We start from the raw sequence: 27,894 nt of genomic DNA, 5'->3' as shown, positions 1-27,894 counted from the left end.
AGACCCACCTCCCCCCGCGCCTGTTAACGCAGTCCCACCACCCCCCGCGCCTGTCAGCACAGACCCAGCTCCCCTACGCCCGTCAGTACAGACCCAGCTCCTCCTGTGCCAATCAGCACGGACAGAGATCCCCCTGTGCCTATCAGCACGGACCTAACTCCTCCAGCGCCTGTCAGCACGGACCCAACTCTCCCTGTGCCTGTCAGCACAGACTCACCTCCCCCCGTGCCAGTCAGCGCAGACACAGATGCCCCCGCGCCTGTCAGCACTGACCCACCTCCCCCCGTGCCTGTTAGCACAGACTCACCTCCCCACGCGCCTGTCAGCACAGACCAAGCCCCCCCACTGTGCCTATCAACACGGATCCAGCTCCCCTACGCCCGTCAGCAGACCCAGCTCCCCCTGTGCCTATCAGCACGGACCCAACTCCTCCAGCGCCTGTCAGCATGGACCCAGCTCCCCCTGTGCCAGTCAGGACGGACCCAGCTCCCCCCGTGCCTGTCAGCACAGACCCAGCTCCCCCACGCCCGTCAGCACAGACCCTGATCCCCCTGTGCCAATCAGGACGGACCCAGCTCCCCCCGTGCCTGTCAGCACAGACCCAGCTCCGCCACGCCCGTCAGCACAGACCCAGATCCCCCTGTGCCAATCAGGACGGACCCAGCACCCCCTGTGCCTGTCAGCACAGACCCACCTCCCACCGCGCCTGTCAACATAGACCCACCTCCCACCGCGCCTGTCAGCACAGACCCACCTCCCCCCACGCCTGTCTGCACAGACCAAGCCCCGCCCTCTGCCTATCAACACGGACCCAGCTCCCCTACGCCCGTCAGCACAGACCCAGCTCCCCCTGTGCCTATCAGCATGGACCCAGCTATCCCCGTGCCTGTCAGCACAGACCCAGCACCCCCGCACCTGTCAGCACAGACCCAGCTATCCCCGTGCCTGTCAGCACAGACCCAGCACCCCAGCGCCTGTCAGCACAGACCCAGCTCCCCCAGCACCTGCCAGCACAGACCCAGCTCCCCCACCCATCAGCACAGACCCAGCTATCCCCGTGCCTGTCAGCACAGACCCAGCTATCCCCGTGCCTGTCAGCACAGACCCAGCTATCCCCGTGCCTGTCAGCACAGACACAGCACCCCCGCGCCTGTCAGCACAGACCCAGCTCCCCCAGCACCTGCCAGCACAGACACAGCTCCCCCCGCGCCTGTCAGCACAGACCCACCTCCCTCCACCCATCGGCACAGACCCACCTCCCCCCACCCGTCTGCACGGACCCAGTTCCCCCAGCACCTGCCAGCACAGACCCAGCTCCCCCACCCGTCAGCACAGACCCAGCTATCCCCGTGCCGTGTCAGCACAGACCCACCTCCCCCCGCAACTGTCAATACAGACACACCTCCCCCCGCGCCTGTAAACGCAGCCACACCACCCTCCGCGCCCGTCAACGCAGACCCACCGCACCACGCGCCTGTCAACACAGACCCAGCTCCCCCCGCCTGTCAGCACAGACCCAGCTCCCCCCCGCCTGTCAACACAGACCCAGCTCCCCCCGCCTGTCAGCACAGACCCATCTTCCCCAGCGTCTGTCAGCACAGACCCAGCTCCCCCCGCGCCTGTCAGCACAGACCCACCTCCCCACACGCCTGTCAGCACAGACGCAGCTCCCCCTGCGCCTGTCAGCACAGACCCACCTCCCCCCGCTCCTGTCAGCACAGACCCACCTACCCCCGCGCCTGTCAGCACAGACCCACCTCCCCCCACCCGTCAGCACAGACCCAGCTATCCCCGTGCCGTGTCAGCACAGACCCACCTCCCCCCGCAACTGTCAATACAGACACACCTCCCCCCGCGCCTGTAAACACAGCCACACCACCCTCCGCGCCCGTCAACGCAGACCCACCGCACCACGCGCCTGTCAACACAGACCCAGCTCCCCCCGCACCTGTCAGCACAGACCCACCTCCCCACGCGCCTGTCAGCACAGACCCAGCTCCCCCCCGCCTGTCAGCACAGACCCACCTCCCCACGCGCCTGTCAGCACAGACCCAGCTCCCCCCGCGCCTGTCAGCACAGACCCACCTCCCCACACGCCTGTCAGCACAGACCCACCTACCCCCGCGCCTGTTAGCACAGACCCAGCTCCCCCACCTGTCAGCACAGACCCAGCTATCCCCGTGCCGTGTCAGCACAGACCCACCTCCCCCCGCAACTGTCAAACAGACCCACCTCCCCCCGCGCCTGTAAGCGCAGCCACACCATCCTCCACGCCCGTCAACGCAGACCCACCGCACCACGCGCCTGTCAACACAGACCCACCTCCCCCGGCGCCTGTCAACACAGACCCACCTCCCCCTGCGCCTGTCAACACAGATCCAGCTCCCCCCGCGCCTGTCAACACAGATCCAGCTTGCCCCGTGCCTGTCAACACAGACCCACCTCCCCCCTCGTCTGTCAGCACAGACCCACCTACCCCCGCGCCTGTCAGCACAGAGCAAGCCCCCCCCCCGGGCCTATCAACATAGACCCAGCTCCCCTACGCCCGTCAGCACAGACCCAGCACTCCCTGTGCCTATCAGCATGGACCCAACTCCTCCAGCGCCTGTTGCACGGACCCAGGTCCCCCTGTGCCTGTCAGCACGGAGCCAGGTACCCCCGCGCCTGTCAGCACGGACCCAGCTCCCCCCACACCTGTCAGCATGGACCCAGCTGCCTCCGCGCATGTCAGCACGGACCCAGCTCCCCCCGCGCCTGTCAGCACGGACCCAGCTCCACCCGCGCCTGTCAGCACGGACCCAGCTCCACCCGCGCCTGTCAGCACGGACCCAGCTCCACCCGCGCCTGTCAGCACGGACCCAGCTCCCCCCACGCCCGTCAGCAGAGACCAACCTCCCCACGTGCCTGTCAGCACAGACCCACCTACCGATGCGCCTGTCAGCACAGACCCAACTTCTGCCGCGCCTGTCAGCAAAGACCCACCTCCCACCGCGCCTGTCAGCACAGACCCACCTCCCCCACCCATCGGCACAGACCAACCTCCACCCACCCGTCTGCACGGACCCAGTTCCCCCAGTGCCTGTCAGCACAGACCCAGCTCCCCCCGCACCTGTCAGCACAGACTCACCTCCCCCCGCAACTGTCAACATAGACCCACCTCCCCCCGCGCCTGTTAACGCAGTCCCACCACCCCCCGCGCCTGTCAACGCAGTCCCACCGCACAGACCCACCTCCCCCCACCCGTCTGCACGGACCCAGTTCCCCCAGTGCCTGTCAGCACAGACCCAGCTCCCCCCGCGCCTGTCAGCACAGACCCACCTCCCCCCGCAACTGTCAACATAGACCCACCTCCCCCGCGCCTGTTAACGCAGTCCCACCACCCCCCGCGCCTGTCAGCACAGACCCAGCTCCCCTACGCCCGTCAGTACAGACCCAGCTCCTCCTGTGCCAATCAGCACGGACAGAGATCCCCCTGTGCCTATCAGCACGGACCCAACTCCTCCAGCGCCTGTCAGCACGGACCCAACTCTCCCTGTGCCTGTCAGCACAGACTCACCTCCCCCCGTGCCAGTCAGCGAAGACACAGATGCCCCCGCGCCTGTCAGCACTGACCCACCTCCCCCCGTGCCTGTTAGCACAGACTCACCTCCCCCCGTGCCTGTCAGCACAGACCAAGCCCCCCCCCCTGTGCCTATCAACACGGATCCAGCTCCCCTACGCCCGTCAGCAGACCCAGCTCCCGCTGTGCCTATCAGCACGGACCCAGCTCCTCCAGCGCCTGTCAGCATGGACCCAGCTCCCCCTGTGCCTGTCAGCACGGACCCAGCTGCCCCCGTGCCTGTCAGCACAGACCCAGCTCCCCCACGCCCGTCAGCACAGACCCTGATCCCCCTGTGCCAATCAGGACGGACCCAGCTCCCCCCGTGCCTGTCAGCACAGACCCAGCTCCGCCACGCCCGTCAGCACAGACCCAGATCCCCCTGTGCCATTCAGCACGGACCCAGCACCCCCTGTGCCTGTCAGCACAGACCCATCTCCCCCCGCGCCTGTCAACACAGACCCAGCTCCCCCCGCGCCTGACAGCATGGACACCCCTCCCCCCGCAACTGTCAACACAGACAAACCTCCCCCCACCCATCAGCACTGACCCACCTACACCCTGTGCCTGTCAACAGACCCACCTCCCCCTGCACCTGTCAGCACTGACCCAGCTCCCCCAGTGCCCGTCAGCACGGACCCACCTCCTGCGCCTGTCAGCACAGACCCATCTCCCCACGTGCCCGTCAGCACGGACCCACCTCCTGCGCCTGTCAACACAGAACCAGCTCCCTCCGCGCCCTTCAGCACAGACCGAGCTCCCCCCACAAATGTCAATACAGACCCACCTCTCCACGCGCCTGTTAACGCAGTCCCACCACCCCCCGCGCCCATCAACGCAGACCCACCGCACCACGCGCCTGTCAACACAAACCCACCTCCCCCGGCGCCTGTCAACACAGACCCACCTCCCCCCGCGCCTGTCAACACAGATCCAGCTCCCCCCGCGCCTGTCAACACAGACCCACCTTCCCCGCGCCTGTTAGCACAGACCCACCTACCCCTGCGCCTGTCTGCACAGAGCAAGCCCCCCCCCGTGCCTATCAACACGGACCCAGCTCCCCTACGCCCGTCAGCACAGTCCCAGCATCCCCTGTGCCTATCAGCACGGACCCAACTCCTCCAGCGCCTGTTGCACGGACCCAGCTCCCCCTCTGCCGATCAGCACAGACCCAACTCCTCCAGCGCCTGTCAGCACGGACCCAACTCCCCCCGCGCCTGTCAGCACGGATCCAGCTCCCCCCGCGCCTGTCAGCAGGGACCCAGGTCCCCCCACGCCTATCAGCAGGGACCCAGGTCCCTCCGCGCCTGTCAGCAGGGACCCAGCTCCGCCTGCGCCTGTCAGCAGGGACCCAGCTCCCCCCGCACCTGCCAGCAGGGACCCAGCTCCACCCGCGCCTGTCAGCACAGACCCAGCTGCCCCTGCGCCTGTCAGCACAGACCCAACTCCCCCCGTGCCTGTCAGCACGGACCCAGCTCTCCCCGTGACCGTCAGTACAGACCCCGCTCCACCCGCGCCTGTCAGTACAGACCCAGCTCCCCCAACGCCTGTCAGCACAGACCCAGCTCTCCCCGTGCCCGTCATTACAGACCCAGCTCCCACCGCGCCTGTTAACGCAGTCCCACCATCCCCCGCACCTGTCAACGCAGACCCACCGCACAACGCGCCTGTCAACACGGACCCAACTCCTCCAGCGCCTGTCAGCACGGACCCAGCTCCCCCTGTGCCTGTCAGCACAGACCCAGCTCTCCCTGTGCCTGTCAGCACAGACTCACCTCCCCCCGTGCCTGTCAGCGCAGACACAGCTGCCCCCGCGCCTGACAGCACAGACCCAGCTCCCCTACGCCCGTCAGTACAGACCCAGCTCCCCCTGTGCCAATCAGCACGGACAGAGATCCCCCTGTGCCTATCAGCACGGACCCAACTCCTCCAGCGCCTGTCAGCACGGACCCAGCTCTCCCTGTGCCTGTCAGCACAGACTCACCTCCCCCCGCAGCTGTCAGCACAGACCCAGCTGCCCCCGCGCCTGTCAGCACAGACCCACCTCCCCCCGTGCCTGTCAGCACAGACGCAGCTCCCTCCGTGCCTGTCAGCACAGACCCAGCTCCCCCGGCGCCTGTCAGCACAGACCCAGCTCCCGCCGTGCCTGTCAGCGCAGACCCAGCTCCCGCCGCGCCTGTCAGCACAGACCCAGCTCCCCCCGCGGCTGTCAGCACAGACCCACCTCCCCCCACGCCTGTCAGCACAGACCCAGCTCCCCCCGTGCCTGTCAGCACAGACCAAGCCCCCCCCTGTGCCTATCAACACGGACCCAGCTCCCCTACGCCCGTCAGCACAGACCCAGCTCCCCCTGTGCCTATCAGCATGGACCCAGCTCCCACCGCGCCTGTAAGCACGGACCCAGCTCCCCCACCTGTCAGCACAGACCCAGCTATCCCCGTGCCTGTCAGCACAGACCCAGCACCCCCGCGCCTGTCAGCACAGACCCAGCTCCCCCAGCGCCTGTCAGCACAGAGCTACCTCCCCACGTGCCTGTCAACACGGACCCAACTCCTCCAGCGCCGGTCAGCACTGACCCAGCTCCCCCAGTGCCTGTCAGCATGGACCCAGCTCTCCCCGTGCTTGTCAGCACAGACCCAGCTCCCCTCGCGCCCGTCAGCACAGATCCACCTCCCCCCGCGCCTGTCAACACAGATCCAGCTCCCCCCGCACCTGTCAACACAGACCCACCTCCCACCGCACCTGTCAGCACAGACCCACCTCCCCACGCGCCTGTCAGCACAGACCCAGCTCCCCCCGCACCTGTCAGCACAGACCCAGCTCCCCACGCGCCTGTCAGCACAGACCCAGCCACCCCCTATGCCTATCAACACGGACCCAGCTCCCCTACGCCCATCAGCACAGACCCAGCTCCCCCTGTGCCTATCAGCATGGACCCAGCTCCCCCCGCGCCTGTAAGCACGGACCCAGCTCCCCCACCTGTCAGCACGGACCCAGCTCCCCCCCGCGCCTGTCAGCACAGACCCAGCTCCCCCACCTGTCAGCACAGACCCAGCTCCCCCCGCGCCTATCAGCACAGACCCAGCTCCCCCAGCGCCTGTCAGCACACACCCAGCTCCCCCCGCACCTGTCAGCACAGACCCACCTCCCCACGCGCCTGTCAGCACAGACCCAGCTCCCCCCGCACCTGTCAGCACAGACCCAGCTCCCCACGCGCCTGTCAGCACAGACCCAGCTCCCCCACCTGTCAGCACAGACCCAGCTCTCCCCGTGCCTGTCAGCACAGACCCAGCACCCCCCGCGCCTGTCAGCACAGACCCAGCTCCCCCAGCGCCTGTCAGCACAGACCCAGCTCCCCCCGCGCCTGTCAGCACAGACCCACCTCCCCCCACCCATCGGCACAGACCCACCTCCCCCCACGCCTGTCAACACAGAACCACCTCCCCCCGCGCCTGTCAGCACCGACCCAGCTCCCCCCGCGCCTGTCAGCACAGATCCACCTCCCCTTGCGCCTGTCAGCACAGACCCACTTCCCCCATGCCTGTCAGCACAGACCCACCTCCCCCCACCCGTCTGCACGGACCCACTTCCCCCAGTGCCTGTCAGCACAGACCCAGCTCCCCCTGCGCCTGTCAGCACAGACCCACCTCCCCCCGCAACTGTCAACTTAGACCCACCTCCCCCCGCGCCTGTTAACGCAGTCCCACCACCCCCCACGCCTGTCAACGCAGACCCACAGCACAACGCGCCTGTCAACACGGACCCATCTCCTCCAGCGCCTGTCAGCACGGACCCAACTCCTCCAGCGCCTGTCAGCACGGACCCAACTCCTCCAGCGCCTGTCAGCACGGACCCAACTCCTCCAGCGCCTGTCAGCACGGACCCAACTCCTCCAGCGCCTGTCAGCACGGACCCAGCCCTCCCCGTGCCCGTCAGTACAGACCCGGTTCCCACCGCGCCTGTCAGCACGGACTCAGCTCCCCCCGCCCCTGTCAGCACGGACCCAGCTCCCCTACGCCCGTCAGTACAGACCCAGCTCCCACTGTGCCAATCAGCATGGACCGAACTCCTCCAGCGCCTGTCAGCACGGACCCAGATCTCCCTGTGCCTGTCAGCACAGACTCACCTCCCCCCGTGCCTGTCAGCGCAGACACAGCTGCCCCCGCGCCTGTCAGCACAGACCCACCTCCCCCCGTGCCTGTCAGCACAGACCCAGCTCCACCCGTGCCTGTCAGCACGGACCCAGCTCCTCCAGCGCCTGTCAGCACAGACCCAGCTGCCCCCGCGGCTGTCAGCACAGACCCACCTCCCCCTGCACCTGTCAGCACTGACCCAGCTCCCCCAGTGCCCGTCAGCACGGACCCACCTCCTGCGCCTGTCAGCACAGACCCATCTCCCCACGTGCCCGTCAGCACGGACCCACCTCCTGCGCCTGTCAACACAGAACCAGCTCCCTCCGCGCCCTTCAGCACAGACCGAGCTCCCCCCACAAATGTCAATACAGACCCACCTCTCCACGCGCCTGTTAACGCAGTCCCACCACCCCCGCGCCCATCAACGCAGACCCACCGCACCACGCGCCTGTCAACACAAACCCACCTCCCCCGGCGCCTGTCAACACAGACCCACCTCCCCCCGCGCCTGTCAACACAGATCCAGCTCCCCCCGCGCCTGTCAACACAGACCCACCTTCCCCGCGCCTGTTAGCACAGACCCACCTACCCCTGCGCCTGTCTGCACAGAGCAAGCCCCCCCCCGTGCCTATCAACACGGACCCAGCTCCCCTACGCCCGTCAGCACAGTCCCAGCATCCCCTGTGCCTATCAGCACGGACCCAACTCCTCCAGCGCCTGTTGCACGGACCCAGCTCCCCCTCTGCCGATCAGCACAGACCCAACTCCTCCAGCGCCTGTCAGCACGGACCCAACTCCCCCCGCGCCTGTCAGCACGGATCCAGCTCCCCCCGCGCCTGTCAGCAGGGACCCAGGTCCCCCCACGCCTATCAGCAGGGACCCAGGTCCCTCCGCGCCTGTCAGCAGGGACCCAGCTCCGCCTGCGCCTGTCAGCAGGGACCCAGCTCCCCCCGCGCCTGCCAGCAGGGACCCAGCTCCACCCGCGCCTGTCAGCACAGACCCAGCTGCCCCTGCGCCTGTCAGCACAGACCCAACTCCCCCCGTGCCTGTCAGCACGGACCCAGCTCTCCCCGTGACCGTCAGTACAGACCCCGCTCCACCCGCGCCTGTCAGTACAGACCCAGCTCCCCCAACGCCTGTCAGCACAGACCCAGCTCTCCCCGTGCCCGTCATTACAGACCCAGCTCCCACCGCGCCTGTTAACGCAGTCCCACCATCCCCCGCACCTGTCAACGCAGACCCACCGCACAACGCGCCTGTCAACACGGACCCAACTCCTCCAGCGCCTGTCAGCACGGACCCAGCTCCCCCTGTGCCTGTCAGCACAGACCCAGCTCTCCCTGTGCCTGTCAGCACAGACTCACCTCCCCCCGTGCCTGTCAGCGCAGACACAGCTGCCCCCGCGCCTGACAGCACAGACCCAGCTCCCCTACGCCCGTCAGTACAGACCCAGCTCCCCCTGTGCCAATCAGCACGGACAGAGATCCCCCTGTGCCTATCAGCACGGACCCAACTCCTCCAGCGCCTGTCAGCACGGACCCAGCTCTCCCTGTGCCTGTCAGCACAGACTCACCTCCCCCCGCAGCTGTCAGCACAGACCCAGCTGCCCCCGCGCCTGTCAGCACAGACCCACCTCCCCCCGTGCCTGTCAGCACAGACGCAGCTCCCTCCGTGCCTGTCAGCACAGACCCAGCTCCCCCGGCGCCTGTCAGCACAGACCCAGCTCCCGCCGTGCCTGTCAGCGCAGACCCAGCTCCCGCCGCGCCTGTCAGCACAGACCCAGCTCCCCCCGCGGCTGTCAGCACAGACCCACCTCCCCCCACGCCTGTCAGCACAGACCCAGCTCCCCCCGTGCCTGTCAGCACAGACCAAGCCCCCCCCTGTGCCTATCAACACGGACCCAGCTCCCCTACGCCCGTCAGCACAGACCCAGCTCCCCCTGTGCCTATCAGCATGGACCCAGCTCCCACCGCGCCTGTAAGCACGGACCCAGCTCCCCCACCTGTCAGCACAGACCCAGCTATCCCCGTGCCTGTCAGCACAGACCCAGCACCCCCGCGCCTGTCAGCACAGACCCAGCTCCCCCAGCGCCTGTCAGCACAGAGCTACCTCCCCACGTGCCTGTCAACACGGACCCAACTCCTCCAGCGCCGGTCAGCACTGACCCAGCTCCCCCAGTGCCTGTCAGCATGGACCCAGCTCTCCCCGTGCTTGTCAGCACAGACCCAGCTCCCCTCGCGCCCGTCAGCACAGATCCACCTCCCCCCGCGCCTGTCAACACAGATCCAGCTCCCCCCGCACCTGTCAACACAGACCCACCTCCCACCGCACCTGTCAGCACAGACCCACCTCCCCACGCGCCTGTCAGCACAGACCCAGCTCCCCCCGCACCTGTCAGCACAGACCCAGCTCCCCACGCGCCTGTCAGCACAGACCCAGCCACCCCCTATGCCTATCAACACGGACCCAGCTCCCCTACGCCCATCAGCACAGACCCAGCTCCCCCTGTGCCTATCAGCATGGACCCAGCTCCCCCCGCGCCTGTAAGCACGGACCCAGCTCCCCCACCTGTCAGCACGGACCCAGCTCCCCCCCGCGCCTGTCAGCACAGACCCAGCTCCCCCACCTGTCAGCACAGACCCAGCTCCCCCCGCGCCTATCAGCACAGACCCAGCTCCCCCAGCGCCTGTCAGCACACACCCAGCTCCCCCCGCACCTGTCAGCACAGACCCACCTCCCCACGCGCCTGTCAGCACAGACCCAGCTCCCCCCGCACCTGTCAGCACAGACCCAGCTCCCCACGCGCCTGTCAGCACAGACCCAGCTCCCCCACCTGTCAGCACAGACCCAGCTCTCCCCGTGCCTGTCAGCACAGACCCAGCACCCCCCGCGCCTGTCAGCACAGACCCAGCTCCCCCAGCGCCTGTCAGCACAGACCCAGCTCCCCCCGCGCCTGTCAGCACAGACCCACCTCCCCCCACCCATCGGCACAGACCCACCTCCCCCCACGCCTGTCAACACAGAACCACCTCCCCCCGCGCCTGTCAGCACCGACCCAGCTCCCCCCGCGCCTGTCAGCACAGATCCACCTCCCCTTGCGCCTGTCAGCACAGACCCACTTCCCCCATGCCTGTCAGCACAGACCCACCTCCCCCCACCCGTCTGCACGGACCCACTTCCCCCAGTGCCTGTCAGCACAGACCCAGCTCCCCCTGCGCCTGTCAGCACAGACCCACCTCCCCCCGCAACTGTCAACTTAGACCCACCTCCCCCCGCGCCTGTTAACGCAGTCCCACCACCCCCCACGCCTGTCAACGCAGACCCACAGCACAACGCGCCTGTCAACACGGACCCATCTCCTCCAGCGCCTGTCAGCACGGACCCAACTCCTCCAGCGCCTGTCAGCACGGACCCAACACCTCCAGCGCCTGTCAGCACGGACCCAACTCCTCCAGCGCCTGTCAGCACGGACCCAACTCCTCCAGCGCCTGTCAGCACGGACCCAGCCCTCCCCGTGCCCGTCAGTACAGACCCGGTTCCCACCGCGCCTGTCAGCACGGACTCAGCTCCCCCCGCCCCTGTCAGCACGGACCCAGCTCCCCTACGCCCGTCAGTACAGACCCAGCTCCCACTGTGCCAATCAGCATGGACCGAACTCCTCCAGCGCCTGTCAGCACGGACCCAGATCTCCCTGTGCCTGTCAGCACAGACTCACCTCCCCCCGTGCCTGTCAGCGCAGACACAGCTGCCCCCGCGCCTGTCAGCACAGACCCACCTCCCCCCGTGCCTGTCAGCACAGACCCAGCTCCACCCGTGCCTGTCAGCACGGACCCAGCTCCTCCAGCGCCTGTCAGCACAGACCCAGCTGCCCCCGCGGCTGTCAGCACAGACCCAGCTCCCCCGTGCCTGTCAGCACAGACCCACCTCCCCCCCGCGCCTGTCAGCACAGACCCAGCTCCCCCTGTGCCTATCAGCACGGACCCAACTCCTCCAGCGCCTGTCAGCACGGACCCAGCTCCCCCCGCACCCGTCAGCACGGACCCAGCTCCCCCTGTGCCTATCAGCACGGACCCAACTCCTCCAGCGCCTGTCAGCATGGACCCAGCTCCCCCTGTGCCTGTCAGCACGGACCCAGCTCCCCCCGTGCCTGTCAGCGCAGACCCAGCTCCCCCACGCCCGTCAGCACAGACCCTGATCCCCCTGTGCCTGTCAGCACAGACCCAGCTCCCCCACGCCCGTCAGCACAGACCCAGCTCCCCCCATGCCTGTCAGCACACTAATGCAGCATTTATGAGGGAGCTCTCCTGCTTGGCTTTGATGAGACCGCACCTTGAATACTGTGTGCAGTTCTGGTCTCCTTATTTAAGAAAGGATGTAAATGCATTGGAGGCGGTTCAGAGGAGGTTTACTAGATTGATACCTGGAATGGGTGGGTTGTCTTATGAGGAAAGGTTGGACAGACTGGGCTTGTTTCCACTGGAGTTTAGAAGAGTGAGGGGTGATTTGATTGAAGTATACAAGACCCTGAACGGCCTTGACAAGGTGGATGTGGAAAGTATGTTTCCTCTTGTGGGTGAGTCCAGAACTAGGGGGCACTGATTTAAAATTAGGGGTCACCCTTTCAGAACAGAGATGAGGAGAGATTTTTTCTCTGAGGTTTGTGTGACTTTGGAACTCTGTGCCTCAGAAGGTGGTGGAGATGAGGTCATTGAATATTTTTAAGGTGGAGGTAGAAAGATTCTTGTTGGGCAAGGGAGTCAAAGGTTATCGGGGGTGGGGGGGGGTTAATTTGAAATGTGGAAATTATAACACAAACGATCAGCTATGATCTTATTGAATCGAGGGGCCGAATGGCCTACTTCTGCTCCTATTTCATATGCTCTCTGTACCTGTCCATCTCACTGAAGCTGCTGGAGGGCCTCGAGATCTTGCCACTTGAGGCAGTGGTGGGAAAGGCCTCTTGGACTAGGGAGCTGTGCCCGGCGCTGTCGATCACCATGGCTGTCACCTCCTCAGCGCTGCTGCCGTCCTCCCCGGATGGCTGGTTCTCCGACATTATCCACTCGTCCGGAGTCTCTGTCTTGATCCGCATGCCACCGATCTGGCGGATGGCCTCTGGGCTGCGATCGCCGCCGACTCCCGTCTCCACGTACCACTGGCCCACCCGGTCAATTCTCACCAGCCTCTCATCGCCGCCGCTGCTCCCCAGCTCATCTGGCAGCGGGCTCCTGCGGCTGAACCCCGAAGGCACCCGGCTGCGGCGGGTATTGGGGGTGGCAACGCTGCCACCGCGGGACTGGGCCGGGCGCTTCGGGCCATCCTGGTTCAGCCCCGCCTCCACCTCAGAGACGTCGATGCGGAAGTGAATGCCGTCGAGGATCTGAGTGCACTTGTCGATGATGTACTGCATCTGGAGGAAGCTGGCCGCTGTCAGGTAGCTGATGATGTCGGCCACCTGCAGGCACAGCTTGCCCGTGTAGCAGAAGGCCAGGAGGCGCTCGAACACCGCGGGGCTCTTGATAACGGAGATGGAGACAGCGCTCATCTCGCCCAGGGACATGTGGTCCCGGAAGTAGGGCGAACTGGCAGCCAGCACCGCCTTGTGGGCTCGGAACGACTTCCCCTGCACATCAACCACGATGTCGCAGAGCCGGCCTTGCATCCGCAGTTGGTTCAGCTGTGCCAGGACGGAGCTGCTGAAATCCGGCACCTCCAGCTGGATGCTGCCATCCTTCTCCATGGCTCTTGGGACAGCTCACTCGCACCTACAGGGTGACAGAAGCGCAGTATTACCAAAGGAGATACCAAAGGAGCTCACACTAACTCATACATCCTGGGCAAACAGTTCTCCACATCCTCTGGCTATCCTGTAATATCTTTCAGCCAATCGAGTTGGCCGAGGGAGGGGGTGGGGGAGGAGGCGAGGGTGAGGCCAGGCAAGGGAGAAGGCGAGGCTGACTGAAGGATGGGAGGGACGGATGTTAGGGCTAGGCCTGACGAGGGGGTTGGGGGGCGAGGGCGAGGCCCACTGAGGGACGGGGAACAAAGGGAAAAACCGACCGAGGGATCTGGGCCAGAGAAACAGACCAATCGAGGGAGCCAGAAGCTGAGGCCGACTGAGGCATCCGCGGCAGAGACTCGTTCAAGAGCGCATTGAGGCACTCGTCCCAGTCTCCCTGCAATCAGGGTTAATATGAATGGGTGAATTTCTATAGGAGGCGCTTATGAGGCAGGACAGGGGGAACAGAGATGAAGTTGCTAGTCCTCTGTCGCTGCCTACGCATTTCAGAAACCTGCCATGAGGTAACCTCTCAGACATCCTCTCCTTCTTCATGCTACCCATCACTCTTGGGCTTTACCAGGGAATCAACCACTACCACCTTCCACGACATTCGATCACTCACGAACAAGGACTTTGCCATTCCCAGTCTTCCCGAGGCTGCTTATATTGGCATCATGGTCTTAGTGACATTTTGTTCTCACTTGCTCAGCGAGATTGTCTTTTCACCACCCACCCTGCCCAAACTGCTTCAGCGATGCATGAGGCACTCGATCCCAGATGCACATTGCCCACTCCCTCCACTCCTAGGCCAGCTTTGTGCATCCCACCTTCTTCTATCCTCTCTCTCTTCTTCTTACCCCGTGGTTTACCATCCTGGCTCCCACACCCTGCCTGAAGACCAACTGCTGAATTATCCATCCTCCTTCCCTCTCTTATTTCTGGCACTCTGCACCTTTAAAAATTTCAATCGATATCTTTTTGCTCCCTTTGTGCTCAAGCCCCTCCATCAATCTCCCACCCATGGCCATCCTTAGCATCTAAAGTGCCCTCTCTATTCCCATGCTTTCCACCATCGACACCTTCCTTATAACTCTCATTACGCTCATCCACCTTCCAACGCCACTTCCTTCTGAAACCAGTAAAACTCCCCCAATGCCGCTTGCCACCTTACCTTCAAACTTGCAACACCACCACTCGCCCCTTGCATTCCATTTTACTATAATATTATAATCACTTTTGCTACAACAATCGCTGCTTAACAGTTGCTGTTATATTCGGACAAAAGCCTTGGTATAACAACTCAGTGAGCACATTCCCCAGGGCAGGACAGATCAACTTTAATTCATGGCCTGCAGTGAGCCTAGTGAACTCTGCTAGGGTGGCAGTTGGGGGTGCTACAATTGGTCTCTATGTCACTGCTGTACCACACAATGAGGGGGCAGTCTGTGTGACAGTTTGGTGGACAGATCACCAAACTGAGTAAGGAACCTTGAGAGTTTCCCGCTGCCCCACAATCCACACACAGCCATCCCACCTTCTCACAGAATGCCAAACTCACCAATTACCAGGCGATTGCGCCACAATACAGCAACCCTGCATCGCAGAACAGGCAACAACCCTCCAGCACAGTGCTCCTGTAGAATACAGCCATTACGTTGTCTCAATCTACAAAAAAAGATATGAACTTGTAAAGTCATCATGTACACAAGAAAATTCAGTGATTTATTGAACACAAACCAGAGAGTTACTTGCTACCTTTAATGTCACCTATTAGCACATTCCTTAGATAATATCACTACCGTCAACACCTTTGTCCTTTTGTCTATGACGTCTTTTGGCAATCACCTATCACTGGCCCTCTATCCAGCTCTACCTGTCCCACCCCCCTCTACAAGATTATATTTCACCCCATTTCTCTATTTCCTTAGTTCTGATGAAGGGTCATACGGACTCGAAACGTCAACTGTGTTCCTCTCTGCAGATGCTGTCAGACCTGCTGAGTTTTTCCAGGCATTTTTGTTTTTGTTCTAGATTTCCAGCATCCACAGTATTTTGCTTTTATACCAGAGAGTTGACCCTCTGTAAGACCCTCAAACCCCAGGATTAGGATTTGATTCCTTTATCTTTCCATAAGTCTCTGCATTCATCACAGGGCTTTTGTTTTGCAATATGGAAATGGCAGGTTCCGGGATTACCTGGTTGTTTCACAGCAATCAAGTGCATCACTGAATCCCCATAGCAGCAGAGACTGAACATACCCTACTAGGACCTGGTGCCCTAACCATAGGGAATTATCAATTGCTATGGCACAGCGGATGGTAAATGCTGAACTGCTCAAATCTCAGAGGGAAACTTGAAACAGCTGCCACAACTGTTTTACAATTTGTATTTTATTTCGAGATGCATGCCTTGAATTCAGTTGTAATAAGTCCACCAAAACTTAGAAAATTTTTACAAAACTAAATTAGACATTTATTAATAAAAGATTTTAAGCACATACATAGGTTTACAAATTACTACTACAATAACTCCTAAATCCCCTAATTAACCTGACTCCCAGTTACACCCCCATTAAAGCAACACTACAGAAAAAATAGATTTCAACAGCCCCAGGCAAAACACACAATACCCTGGACAATGACATTCAATGTGAGTTTTCTTAGCTTCGGTTCCTGTGGATATCAAATTGATGGATAGAGGCTGGAGGCTTTTCACACTTGTGTTAAATCTTAGAATGCCTTCCCCCTTACACATAACCTCATCTCCTTTATACATGTTTCACCCTTTTTAATGTAAATTTCATTGTTCCAATATGTCTTTGCAACTTTACTTTTCTCATAGTATAAATCTTTCATAGTTCTCGTTTATCAGTAAACACACTGTTTGCCTGAGCTTCTTATGGCTAGGTGTAACATCTTACCGTCGCTCTGAAATTCAAACTACTCTAGTTTATCTAAAAATGCAAATTTTCCTCAAACCACATTCTGAAACTTCAGCCATGTTTACGTATTTAGCATTTCAAACCTAGCTTCCTTTTTGCTCCAGACCAGCTGTCCCCAATTCAATTAAGTCCTCCAGAGAAACTAATCCAAACCTACCTTTACAATAAATCACAATATTATAAAAATTACTGTATTTTCAAGACACAATGAACTCAGATTTTACACTGTGAGATCTCCCGTGCCAGCATCCAGAGCTACACCATGCCAATCCTTATTCAGAACCAGTCTGTGCCAATCTCTCATGACAGTAACCAGAACTATACCGTGCTGTTATCCCTTGTCTGGAAATGTTTTTCAAAGAATGTGGATATTGACGGCAAGGGCAGCATTTATTTCCCATCCTGAACTGCCTTGAGGTGGTGTACCACCTGGGGCTTCCAGCATTTTGACTCATCGACAGTGAAGGAACTGCAATATAATTCCAAGGCAGGATGGTGTGTGGCTTGGAGGGGAACTTGGGGTGGTGGTGTTCCCATGAGTCTGCTGCCCTTGTCCTTCGAGGTGGTAGAGGCTGTAGGTTTCAAAGGTGCTGTCAAAGGTATCTTGGTGAGTTGCTGCAATGCATCTTGTAGATGATACACACTGCTGTCACTGTGCGTCGGTAGTGGATGGGGTGATAATTAAGCGGGCTGCTTTGTCCTAGTTTCAAGCTTCTTTTGCAGCTGCAGTCATCCAGACAAGTGAAGAGTATTCCATCACACTCCTGACTTGTGCCTTGTAGATGGTGAACAGGCTTTGGGGAGTCAGATGGTGAGTTACTCTCCTCAGAATTCTCAGCCTTAGGCCTGCTCTTGTAGCCACAGTATTCACGTGTGGTCGAGTTCAGTTTCTAGTCAATGTTAACCACCGCTGCAACCCCTCCGGGGCTCCTTGATGCCATACTTAGTCAAGTGCTGCTTTGATGTCAAGGTCAGTTACTCCCACCTCACAACTCGAGTTCAGCTCTTTGCTCCATGTTTGAACCAAGGCTGTAATGAGGTCAGGAGTCAAATAACCTGGCAGAACCCAAACTGAGCCTCAGTGAGCAGGTGATTGCTGAGTAAGCACCGCTTAATAGCACTGTTGATGACCCTTTCCACAATTGAGAGTAGATCGATTGTGCAGCAATTGGCCAGATTAGAATTTTCCTGCTCTTTGAAGACAGGATATAAGTGGGCAATTTTCCACAATATCAGGTTGATGGTCCATGCCAATTTCCTGTGCCTATATTCACAGAACTCCAAGGTAATCCCCCTGCGCATTTGTCCAGAACGACCCCGCGCAGTTGTCCAAAACTACACCGTGCCGATCCCCCCCCGCAGTTGTCCAAATCTACACCGCGCCGATCCCCCATGCGATTATCCAAAACTACACCGTACCGATCCCCCGCGCAGTTGTCCAAAACTACACCGCACCGATCCCCCGCGCAGTTGTCCAAAACTACACCGCACCGATCCCCCCCGCAGTTGTCCAAAACTACACTGTGCTGATCCCCCATGTGATTGTCCAAAACTACACCGTGCCGATCCCCCCCGCAGTTGTCCAAAACTACACCGTGCCGACCCCCCATGCGATTGTGCAAAACTACACTGTGCCGATCCCCCTCGCAGTTGTCCAAAACTACACCGTGCCAATCCCCCCGCAGTTGTCCAAATCCACACCGTGCCGATCTCTCGCGCAGTTGTCCAAAACTAAACCGCACCAATCCCCCGCGCAGTTGTCCAAAACTACACCGTGCCGATCCCCCCGGCAGTTGTCCAAAACTACACCGTGCCGATCCCCCCCGCAGTTGTCCAAACCTACACCGCGCCGATCCCCCATGCGATTGTCCAAAACTACACCGTGCCGATCCCCCCCGCAGTTGTCCAAATCTACACCGTGCCGATCCCCCCTGCAGTTGTCCAAAACTACACCGTGCCGATCCCCCCCGCAGTTGTCCAAATCTACACCGCGCCGATCCCGAGTGGTTGTCCAGAACTACACCATGCGGATCTCCTGTGTGATCATCCAGAACTACACTGTGTCAATCGCCTGTGTAATTGTCCAGAGCTCCACTGTGCGGATCTTCTGTGGCAGTGTTCAGAACTACACTGTGCTCACATTCATGTTGTTGCAATTTAATTTGGTATCTATTTGTGAAGGGGTAGGCTTGTTGATCAGGCTCAATCCTGAAAGTATGTGTTTGCGCGACCAAAATTAGCACCAATTGTATTGTTGGGAAATCTTCCACATTGATAAGGGTGTCACTCCGACTTTATTATCCAGGTACAGTCTATCTCTGATGAATGTCATACTGTAATTGTTACAATGCTACCTCACACTCTACTATTTCTGTTCACTTCCAAGAATTTTGACCCATGTGAAAGCTCTGTTCCTCATGTAGTTTGTACATTGTCATTGGTATTTTCAGTATAATACCAAGTGTACAAGCATTTTCCCCCCGCCCCCGACCTTAGACCAGCTTATATTTCACCCCTCTCCTAACTATACTTCAGTTCTGCCGAAGGGTCATGAGGACTCGAAACGTCAACTGTTTTCTTCTCCACCGATGCTGCCAGACCTGCTGAGTTTTTCCAGGTAATTCTGTTTTTGTTTTGGATTTCCAGCATCCGCAGTAGCTTTTAGCTTTTTGTTTTTATTTCAACCATGGAGGTTGGCACAAAAGTAAAAGTCTGGCGCAAAAGTAAAACAAGAAAGGTGGCCAAACCATGACTTACAAGGGAAAGTAGAAATAGTATTAGATGCAAGGAAGAGGCATACAAATTGGCCAGAAAAAAACAGACCTGAGGATTGGGAGCAGTTTAGAATTCAGCAAAGGAGGACCAAGGGATTGATTAAGCAGGGGAAAATAGAGTATGAGAGTAAGCTTGTGGGGGGACATAAAAACTGACTGTAAAAGTTTCTATCGGTATGTGAAGAGAAAAAGATTGGTGAAGACAAATGTAGGTCCCTTACAGTCAGAAACAGGGGAATTTATAATGGGAACAAAGAAATGGCTGACCAACTAAATACATACTTTGGTTCTGTTTTCACAAAGGAGGACACTAAGAACATACCAGAAATGTTGGGGAACACAGGGTTTAGTGAGAGGGAGGAACTGAAAGAAATCAGTATTAGTAGGGAAATGGAGTTGGGGAAATTGATGGGATTGAAGGCCGATAAATCCCCAGGGCCCGATAATTTACATCCCAGAGTACTTAAGGAAGTGGCCCTAGAAATAGTGGATGCACTGGTGGTCATCTTCTGAGGTCCTATAGACACTGGAACAGTTCCTACAGATTGGAGGGTAGCTAATGTAACCCCACTATTTAAAAAGGGAGGCAGAGAGAAAACAGGGAATTATAGACCAGTCAGCCTGACTTTGGTAGTGGGGAAAATTCTAGATTCCATTATAAAAGATTTAATAGCTGAGCATGTGGAAAACAGTGGCAGAATTGGAGAGTCAGCATGGATTTAAGAAAGGGAAATCATGCTTGACAAATCTACTGGAATTTTTCGATGTAACTAGCAGAGTTGATGAGGGGGAGCCAGTGGATGTGGTTTATTTGGACTTTCAGAAGGCTTTCAACAAAGTCCCACATAAGAGATTGGTGTGTAAAATTAAAGTGCACGGGATTGGGGGTAGTGTATTGAGATGGATAGAAAACTGGTTGGCAGACAGGAAACAAAGAGTAGGAATAAACGGGTCTTTTTCCGAATGGCAGGCAGTGACTAGTGGGGTACCGCAGGGATTGGTGCTGGGACCCCAGTTAATCACAATATATATTAATGATTTAGATGAGGGAATTAAATGTAATATCTCCAAATTTGCAGATGACACAAAGCTGGGTGGGAGGGTGAGCTGAGGAGGATGCAGAGATGCTTCAGTGTGATTTGGACAAGCTGAGTGAGTGGGCAAGTGCATGGCAGATACAGTATAATGTGGATAAATGTGAGGTTATCCACTTTGGTAGCAAAAACAGGAAGGTAGATTATCTGAAAGGCTACAAATTGAGAGAGGGGAATGTGCAATGAGACCTGGGTGTCTTTGTACACCAGTCGCTGAAGGTAAGCATGCAGGTGCAGCAGGTGGTAAAGAAGGCAAATGGTATGTTGGCCTTCATAGCCAAAGGATTCGAGTACAGGAACAGGGATGTCTTGCTGCAATTATACAGGGCCTTGGTGAGACCACACCTGGAATATTGTGTGCAGTTTTGGTCTCCTTATCTGAGGAAGGATGTACTTCCTTTAGAGGGAGTGCAGCGAAGGTTTACCCGACTGATTCCTGGGATGGTGGGACTGACATATGAGGAGAGATTGAGTCGGTTAGGATTATATTCGCTTGAGTTCAGAAGAATATGGGGGGAATCTCATATAAACCTATAAAATTCTAACAGGACTAGACAGGGTAGATGCAGGAAGGATGTTCCCGATGGTGGGGGAGTCCAGAACCAGGGGACACAGTCTGAGGATATGGGGTAGACCATTTAGGACTGAGATGAGGAGAAATTTCTTCACCCAGAGAGTGGTGAGCCTGTGAAATTCGTTACCACAGAAAATAGTTGAGACCAAAACATTGTATGTTTTCAAGGAGTTAGATTCGCTCTTGGGGTGAAAGGGATCAAAGGGTATGGGGAGAAAGCGGGAGCAGGCTATTGAGCTGGATGATCAGCCATGATCATAATGAATGGCGGAGCAGGCTCAAAGGGCTGAATGGGCTACTCCTGCTCCTAGTTTCTATGATTGTGGCTACATGTTAAGTTTAAACCAATGTTCCTATGAATTTTCATATACTCCAAATTACAGATGCTATCAAATCTCAGTGTTCAGGAGTTATCCACCAAGGGATTATAGAAATGCCCTTCTCCAAATTTGCAGGGCTGCAAAAGTCAAAGAACAAAACAGAGGATAACAAACAAGAATATGTCATTTGCCCGGCTTCAGGTTATGGCCTGTAGGCATGATTGTGGAAACCCATGGCAATATACAGGGTCTGATACATGCTTCAAATAGTGATGGACAGCATTGTACTTCAATGCTCTAATGTAACACAACATCCTGTTTATCTTTTACACTAAAGCCACACACACAGCTGATGCTTTCAGTCATCCTTCAAACACAGATGCATATGGTCGACATTTTGCTCCCTCGCGCACTCCTACATTCCTCAGCTGAGCTACTCAGTAACTCTCTCCTCAGGCACGCCTATTCCCTTGCTCAATTCATCACAGAATGTGCCCCCACAAATAATTGCACCGAATGATGCTGGGGCAAGGGGAGTGGGGGCTTTGATCATATCCACAAAGTGCACCCAGGTTGGCTGGGAGGGGCAGCCTCCTTGACCACAGCCATAGTGGGGGAGAGGGGCTGCGCCCTGCCCATGGCTATGGGGGCGGGGGGGCGGATGAGCTGCTCATCGACCACACCTGGGGAAGGGGCTACCCTAGCCCCCGGCCCCTCCAGGTGAGTGGCTCCCCTCGGCCACTCCTCTCCCCCCCCCCCCACCCCCACCCCCACGTGAAGGAGGAGCGCCCCTCGGCCACTCCTCTTCCCCCCCCGCGAAGGAGGGGCTCCCCTCGGCCGCTCCTCTCCCCCCACCCTGCGAGGGAGGGGCTCCCCTTGGCCACTCCTCCCCCCTTGTGAGGGAGGGGCTTCCACCAACGAGGGTGGTCCCTGCTCCCCTCAGCCACCAACCCCCAACCCACAAGGGAGGGGCTCCCCTCGGCCACTCCCCTCTTCCCCCCCACCCCCCCACGTGAAGGAGGGGCTCCCCTTGGCCACTCCTCCCCGCCCCCCCCCCCCCCCCTGTGAGGGAGGGGCTCCCCTCAGCCACCACCCCCCCCAACCCACGAGGGAGGGGCCCCCCTCGGCCACTCCTCCCCTCTCTGTGAGGGAGGGGCTCCCCTCGGCCACTCCTCCCCTCCCTGTGAGGGAGGGGCACCCCTCAGCCACACCCCTCCCCCCACGAGGGAGGGGCTCGCATCGGCCACGCCCCGTTCAAATCCCCAGCACTCAGGGACCCTCCATTATCCTATCCGTTCCCCTCCCCCCACCACCCTCTGCCCCCAGGGCTCTCCCTCTGGCCCTCAGCGTCGCCCCAGGCTTAGGCTGGAAATGGTTATACTGATCCCCTGGGGTCCTGAAGCCGGGGAGCCCAGTTGCAGGGCCCACCCTGAGCCACTCACCCTCCTCTGGGCTCCGCTCTGTGACCGGACACTGGTCGCCCTGGCGCCCCGCACCACGCATGCGCCCTCGAGCGAGGCCAGAGACACGTAGCTTCCGGCCGGGATCGGAAATACCCTCGGCAGGACTACAATTCCCAGCGTGCACCTCGCAGTGGCTCTCGTGAGGGTGCTTCGTGTGGAATCATAGACACTGCAACCGGTTAACCTTTTCTGTTAATTCTAGCGAGCGCCAGCTCACGAACGGAGTTTTCCGGGGCCGGAAATTTTAAGGTGAGAGGCGCGCAGTCTGCAAGGCACCCCGGGAGTTGTAGTTTTAATCGGCGAATCCTTTTGCTCCGATCGCTCCTCTGGGAGGGAGCAGGAAAACTACATCCACCAGAATCCTGTGCGCCCACAACGGCCATTACCCAGCCTCCCGCCCTCCTCCCGGGAGCCAGTCTCCAGCGACAGCGCCGCAAGCAGGTGACCCCGGGCATTGCCATTGGCTCAGCTGGAAATCTCAAATCAGAAGGGTAAATGCTGGAAAAGCCCAGCCGGTCTGACAGCGTCTGTGAAGAGAGAGAGAAACAGGGTTAACGTTTCCAGGCCGTCTGTTCAGATTTATAAAAAATACCATCACTTATATCTGACGTAGTATCGACCCAAGATGAGGGACACGGCCACAAGTGAGTGCCAAAGAAGCATTGTTTAAAAAACAGCTGATCAGGTGGCATTGCCATGGTAAAGCTTTATATCTACTGTTAGAGGCCAGAAAAGCCACACAGGTCCTTTGAAAGATTTAGCACGGTGGTTAGGATTGAGGAGTGGGATATGGCTGAAATGCTAAATGTATATTTTGTATTCATTTTCATGATTGAAGATGATACAGTGGTTAGGTACAAATGCTTTAGATATTACTCCTTAAATGCAAATACATAAATGGCCTTAGCTTGGTTTGAGGCACTGAAGAGTGATCATGTTGCTGAACCTGATGACATTTAACTTCGAAAACTGCAGAACATCAGAGAGGTTCTCTGTGAGCCATTAATTTAGCTCAAAACAAAAACAGAATTACCTGGAAAAACTCAGCAGGTCTGGCAGCATCGGCGGAGAAGAAATCAGTTAACGTTTCGAGCCTTCATGGCCCTTCGGCAGAACTGAAGCATAGTTAGAAGAAGGGAGAAATATAAATTGGTTTAAGGTGGGGGGAGGGGGGGTGGTGGTGGTGGGGGGAGATGGTGGTGGGGGGAGAGAGAGACATTGAGGGTGTGGTGATTGTGGAGATGAGCAGATAATCAAAAGATGTCACAGACAAAAGGGTCAAAGAGGTGTTTTGTCTGAGAAAAGTGCTAATTAAGAATGGAGGACAGGATATTCAAAGTACAGCTCTAGTGGGGGTGGGGTGGAAAGGCTAACAAGGTTTTAGTTTTAGATTTAAAAATAATGGAAATAGGTGGGGAAAGAAGAATCTATATAAATCTGAGAAAGGAGATATGGCTGTGAAAGCGGGTTTTAGTAAACACCTTGTCAAACACCAGGAGAGAAATGGAAAGCAATGAAGGTGAGCAGGGCAGAAGAGACAGTCGGAAATCCTGTCGGAGGACAGAACCGTACTTCTTCAAAGAGGGCATTTCTTGAAGAGGGGTGGCAGTCAATTAAACACAAAGATAAAAAGGCAGTCAATTATCCACAATCACCACACCCTCAATGTCTCTCTCTCTCTCCCCCCCCCCACCCCCCCACCCCCGACCTTAAACCAATTTATATTTCTCCCTTCTTCTAACTATGCTTCAGTTCTGCCGAAGGGCCATGAAGGCTCGAAACGTTAACTGATTTCTTCTCCGCCGATGCTGCCAGACCTGCTGAGTTTTTCCAGGTAATTCTATTTTTGTTTTGGATTTCCAGCATCCGCAGTAGCTTTTAGCTTTTTGTTTTTATCTTTGTCATTAATTTAGCTGACTGACTGTACTTTGAGACCTGGACTAGTTTGAATTGACAGGAGAACGAGCTTGATGCATGAATGCTTGCACATATGTGCCAAGCCCCATTCATTGACATCTAGAAAGGAACATAGGAAGAGTAGACCATTCAGCCCCTTGAGCTTGTTCTGCTATTCAGTTAAATTATGGCTGACCTGTATCTTAACTCTATTTAGCCAGTTTTGTTCCATATCCTGTAAGTAAAGTTTTCTGTAATTCATGTTTTTAGTAGGCTTGAATTAAATAATGAAACTGTTGTATAATGTAATTCTAGCTATGCTAAAGACTAATGATTCAAAATACCACATGGTTTGAAATAAAATGTCTATCGGCACTAATATTTGTCACTTAAAAAGCATAGTTTTACTGACATTTGGGGGCTAAAACGATTAATACATAGGAAAGCAATGTAATAGTAGATTTAGAAATGATATGGCCAACACATTTTCTTAGAGCTCCTGCATCTCAAAATTTCCCACTACTCCCCTGTTGGTGACTGGGGAGGCCGATCCTATCACGTTCTGCCCCATGAAGCAACTGGGTGTAGTTGTGGGTTGTTTTTGGGGGTTGGTGTCTGCTGCTGCCACATGGTCATCGTGGTAGCCCACAGGAGGTGTTGCCATTCTCCTCTGCTAGCTGGCGACATGATAATTGATGTCACACTTGCCAGCATCCTTGACGCAAAGCTTTTGGGTTTCCGATGGTTGTCTGGCTGTGGCTACCTCACCATATAGAAACGCCTAGGGTATGCGACCATTCTCCATCCTGTGGATCTGCCCATGTCAACGAAACCGCCTATTTTTAAAAAAAATTCATTCATGGGATGTGGGCATCACTGTCTTTATTGCCCATCCCTAATTGACCTTGTTCAGAGTTAAGAGTCAATCACATTGCTCTGGGTCACACCGAGGCCATACCAGATCTGGTCTACCTGGTTTTTACGACAATTGGCAATAGTTTTGTGGTCATCGTCAGACTTTCAATTCCAGATTTTTGTTGAATTCAAATTCCACCAAATGCCATGTGAACCCAGGTCCCCAGAGCATTGCCCTGGGCCTCTGGATTACTAGTCTAGTGACAATACCATTACACCACCCTGTGCAGAATGTTTGATGAGTCCTAACAAACATGGAAGCTCTGCCTTTGAGAGCAATCTGTGGCACGCTTGCAGGTAAATCTCTTGATATCACGGTGCTGGCAGGAGCCTGGCTGAGCCCTCATCAAAGCCAGGCTATTACCCAAATCATAGTGTTGCTTTCATTGCCAAGTCCTCAGGCCTCTATTTGGAGCATCATAACCTCTTCAGCCACTCCCACCTTTAATTCACTTCCCTCCAAAGTCTCACCATGACCCCCACACTGAGATCTCCTCCTGCCATTTTCCTCTAGCCTTTGCACTGGACAGTTACTCATCCTCGATTTTAACTCCCTCCTAAATCCACTTGCTCCCTCTTCTCTGATTTCTTCTCCCTCACGATGATGCCTCCCTTAACCACAACCCTTTTGAAACCTTCTCCACCTGCAGTCACAACTTCTACCTCACCGTCTCACATGACTTCACTGTCGCCGAGGTCTCAATCATAGATACCGCAATCTCCGACCATTTCCTTACCTCACTCACCATCCAAATCTCCCTACCTATAACCTCACTCCCTTCATTCTTTGCACCTGTCTGCTCCGTCCTCTAACCAGTTCACCATTCCACTTCCTGCAGACCCCAGTCATAATGACACTTCTGCTGATCTTGATCCATTGAACCACTTCTATCATTCATAGAATGATAAAGCACAGAAGCAGTCTATTCCATAAGACATAGGAGCAGAAATTAGGCCATTCGGCCCATCGAGTCTGCTCCGCTATTCAATCATGGCTGATAAGTTTCTTAACCCCTTCTCCCCGTAACCTTTGATCCCCTTACCAATCAAGAACCTATCTATCTCCATCTTAAATACACTCAATGACCTGGCCTCCACAACCTTCTGTGGCAATGAATTCTATAGATTCACCACTCTCTAGCTAAAGAAGTTTCTCCTCATCTCTGTTCTAAAAGGTCTTCCCTTTACTCTGAGGCTGTGCCCTCGGGTCCTAGTCTCTCCTACTAATGGAAACATCTTCCCCACATCCACTCTATCCAGGCCTTTCAGTATTCTGTAAGTTTCAATCAGATCCCCCCTCATCCTTCTAAACTCCATCGAGTATAGACCCAGAGTCCTCAAACGTTCCTCATATGTTAAGCCTTTCATTCCTGGGATCATTCTCGTGAACCTCCTCTGGACCCTCTCCAGGGCCAGCACATCCTCCTGAGATACGGGGCCCAAAATTGCTCACAATATTCTAAATGTGGTCTGACCAAAGCCTTATAAAGCTTCAGCAGCACATCCCTGCTTTTATATTCTAGTCCTCTTGAAATAAATGCCAACATTGCATTTTCCTAACTACCGACTCAACCTGCAAGTTAACCTTAAGAGAATCCTGGACTAGGACTCCCAAGTCCCTTTGCACTCCAGACTTCCGAATTCTCTCCCCATTTAGAAAATAGTCTATTCAGCCCATCGTGACAGTGCTGGTTCTCCCCCTCTTCTCCCATAGCCCTGAAAATTTCTCAGATTCAAGTATTTAACCAATTCTCTTTTGAAAGGTTCAGCTAAATCTGTTTCCACCTCCCTTTCAGCTAGTGTATTCGAGATTATAACCACTCGCTGCATCAAAGAAACACCTTATCTCCCCCTGGCTTTTTATGTGCCCATCATGTGGATTTTCCAGTGTTTGCGAGATCAGGGATGGCCGTCCAGAGTTATGAAATGAAGACTGTGTCTGATATTTAGGCCTAGTTGCGTGTAGGAGCTCAGCAGCTGTGAGAATGATGCAGGTCAACAAAGGTCAGATTATTTATGCTGAGATTGGCAGTGCAAGAATGTCAGTCCAGCTGCCTCTGGCTCTCAGTTACAGAAGTGTGGTAAAATATCTCACCTGTGCAGATAGTTTGACCAAAGCAGTGACAAGAAGATCCAGTCATTTTCAAATTGGAAGTTAATCATTTATAAAATAGCAATCACCCCAGTGACCGACAACAGGATTGATCAAACAGTGAATGACAAACAATGAAAGCTCAGTACTAACAGTACAACTAACAATTCAGTGACATCCTCAATGTACCTCAATTGGGTTGAGTCAGCTACACCAATCTATGCTTCATTGCTTTGCTTCTCACTATTCTCTTGAAATCTCTTTTCACCCCTGCTTGTTCTTTCTTATACTCCTCATTTCTCAGCAGCAATT

The 27,894-nt window shown here is 56.6% G+C and overlaps 1 protein-coding gene across 1 annotated transcript in view; it reads right to left on the bottom strand.

Annotated features, from left to right (window-relative positions):
• The window catches only part of zbtb37 (zinc finger and BTB domain containing 37), a 79,162-nt gene extending 56,400 nt beyond the window's left edge, over window positions 1-22,762 (bottom strand). Inside the window, exons 1-3 of the mRNA XM_078534978.1 lie at window positions 22,659-22,762; window positions 15,072-15,178; window positions 12,621-13,496 (exon numbers count right to left, since the gene is read on the bottom strand). Coding sequence (XP_078391104.1) covers window positions 12,621-13,471 — 851 coding nt within the window. The 5' untranslated portion in view covers window positions 13,472-13,496; window positions 15,072-15,178; window positions 22,659-22,762. The remainder of the gene's footprint in view (window positions 1-12,620; window positions 13,497-15,071; window positions 15,179-22,658) is intronic.
• Window positions 22,763-27,894: the final 5,132 nt, after the last annotated feature.

This window comes from Cetorhinus maximus, unplaced genomic scaffold, assembly GCF_964194155.1.
Source record: "Cetorhinus maximus unplaced genomic scaffold, sCetMax3.hap1.1 HAP1_SCAFFOLD_182, whole genome shotgun sequence".
NCBI lineage: Eukaryota > Metazoa > Chordata > Chondrichthyes > Lamniformes > Cetorhinidae > Cetorhinus > Cetorhinus maximus.
This window is presented reverse-complemented; position numbering and strand designations above follow the sequence as displayed.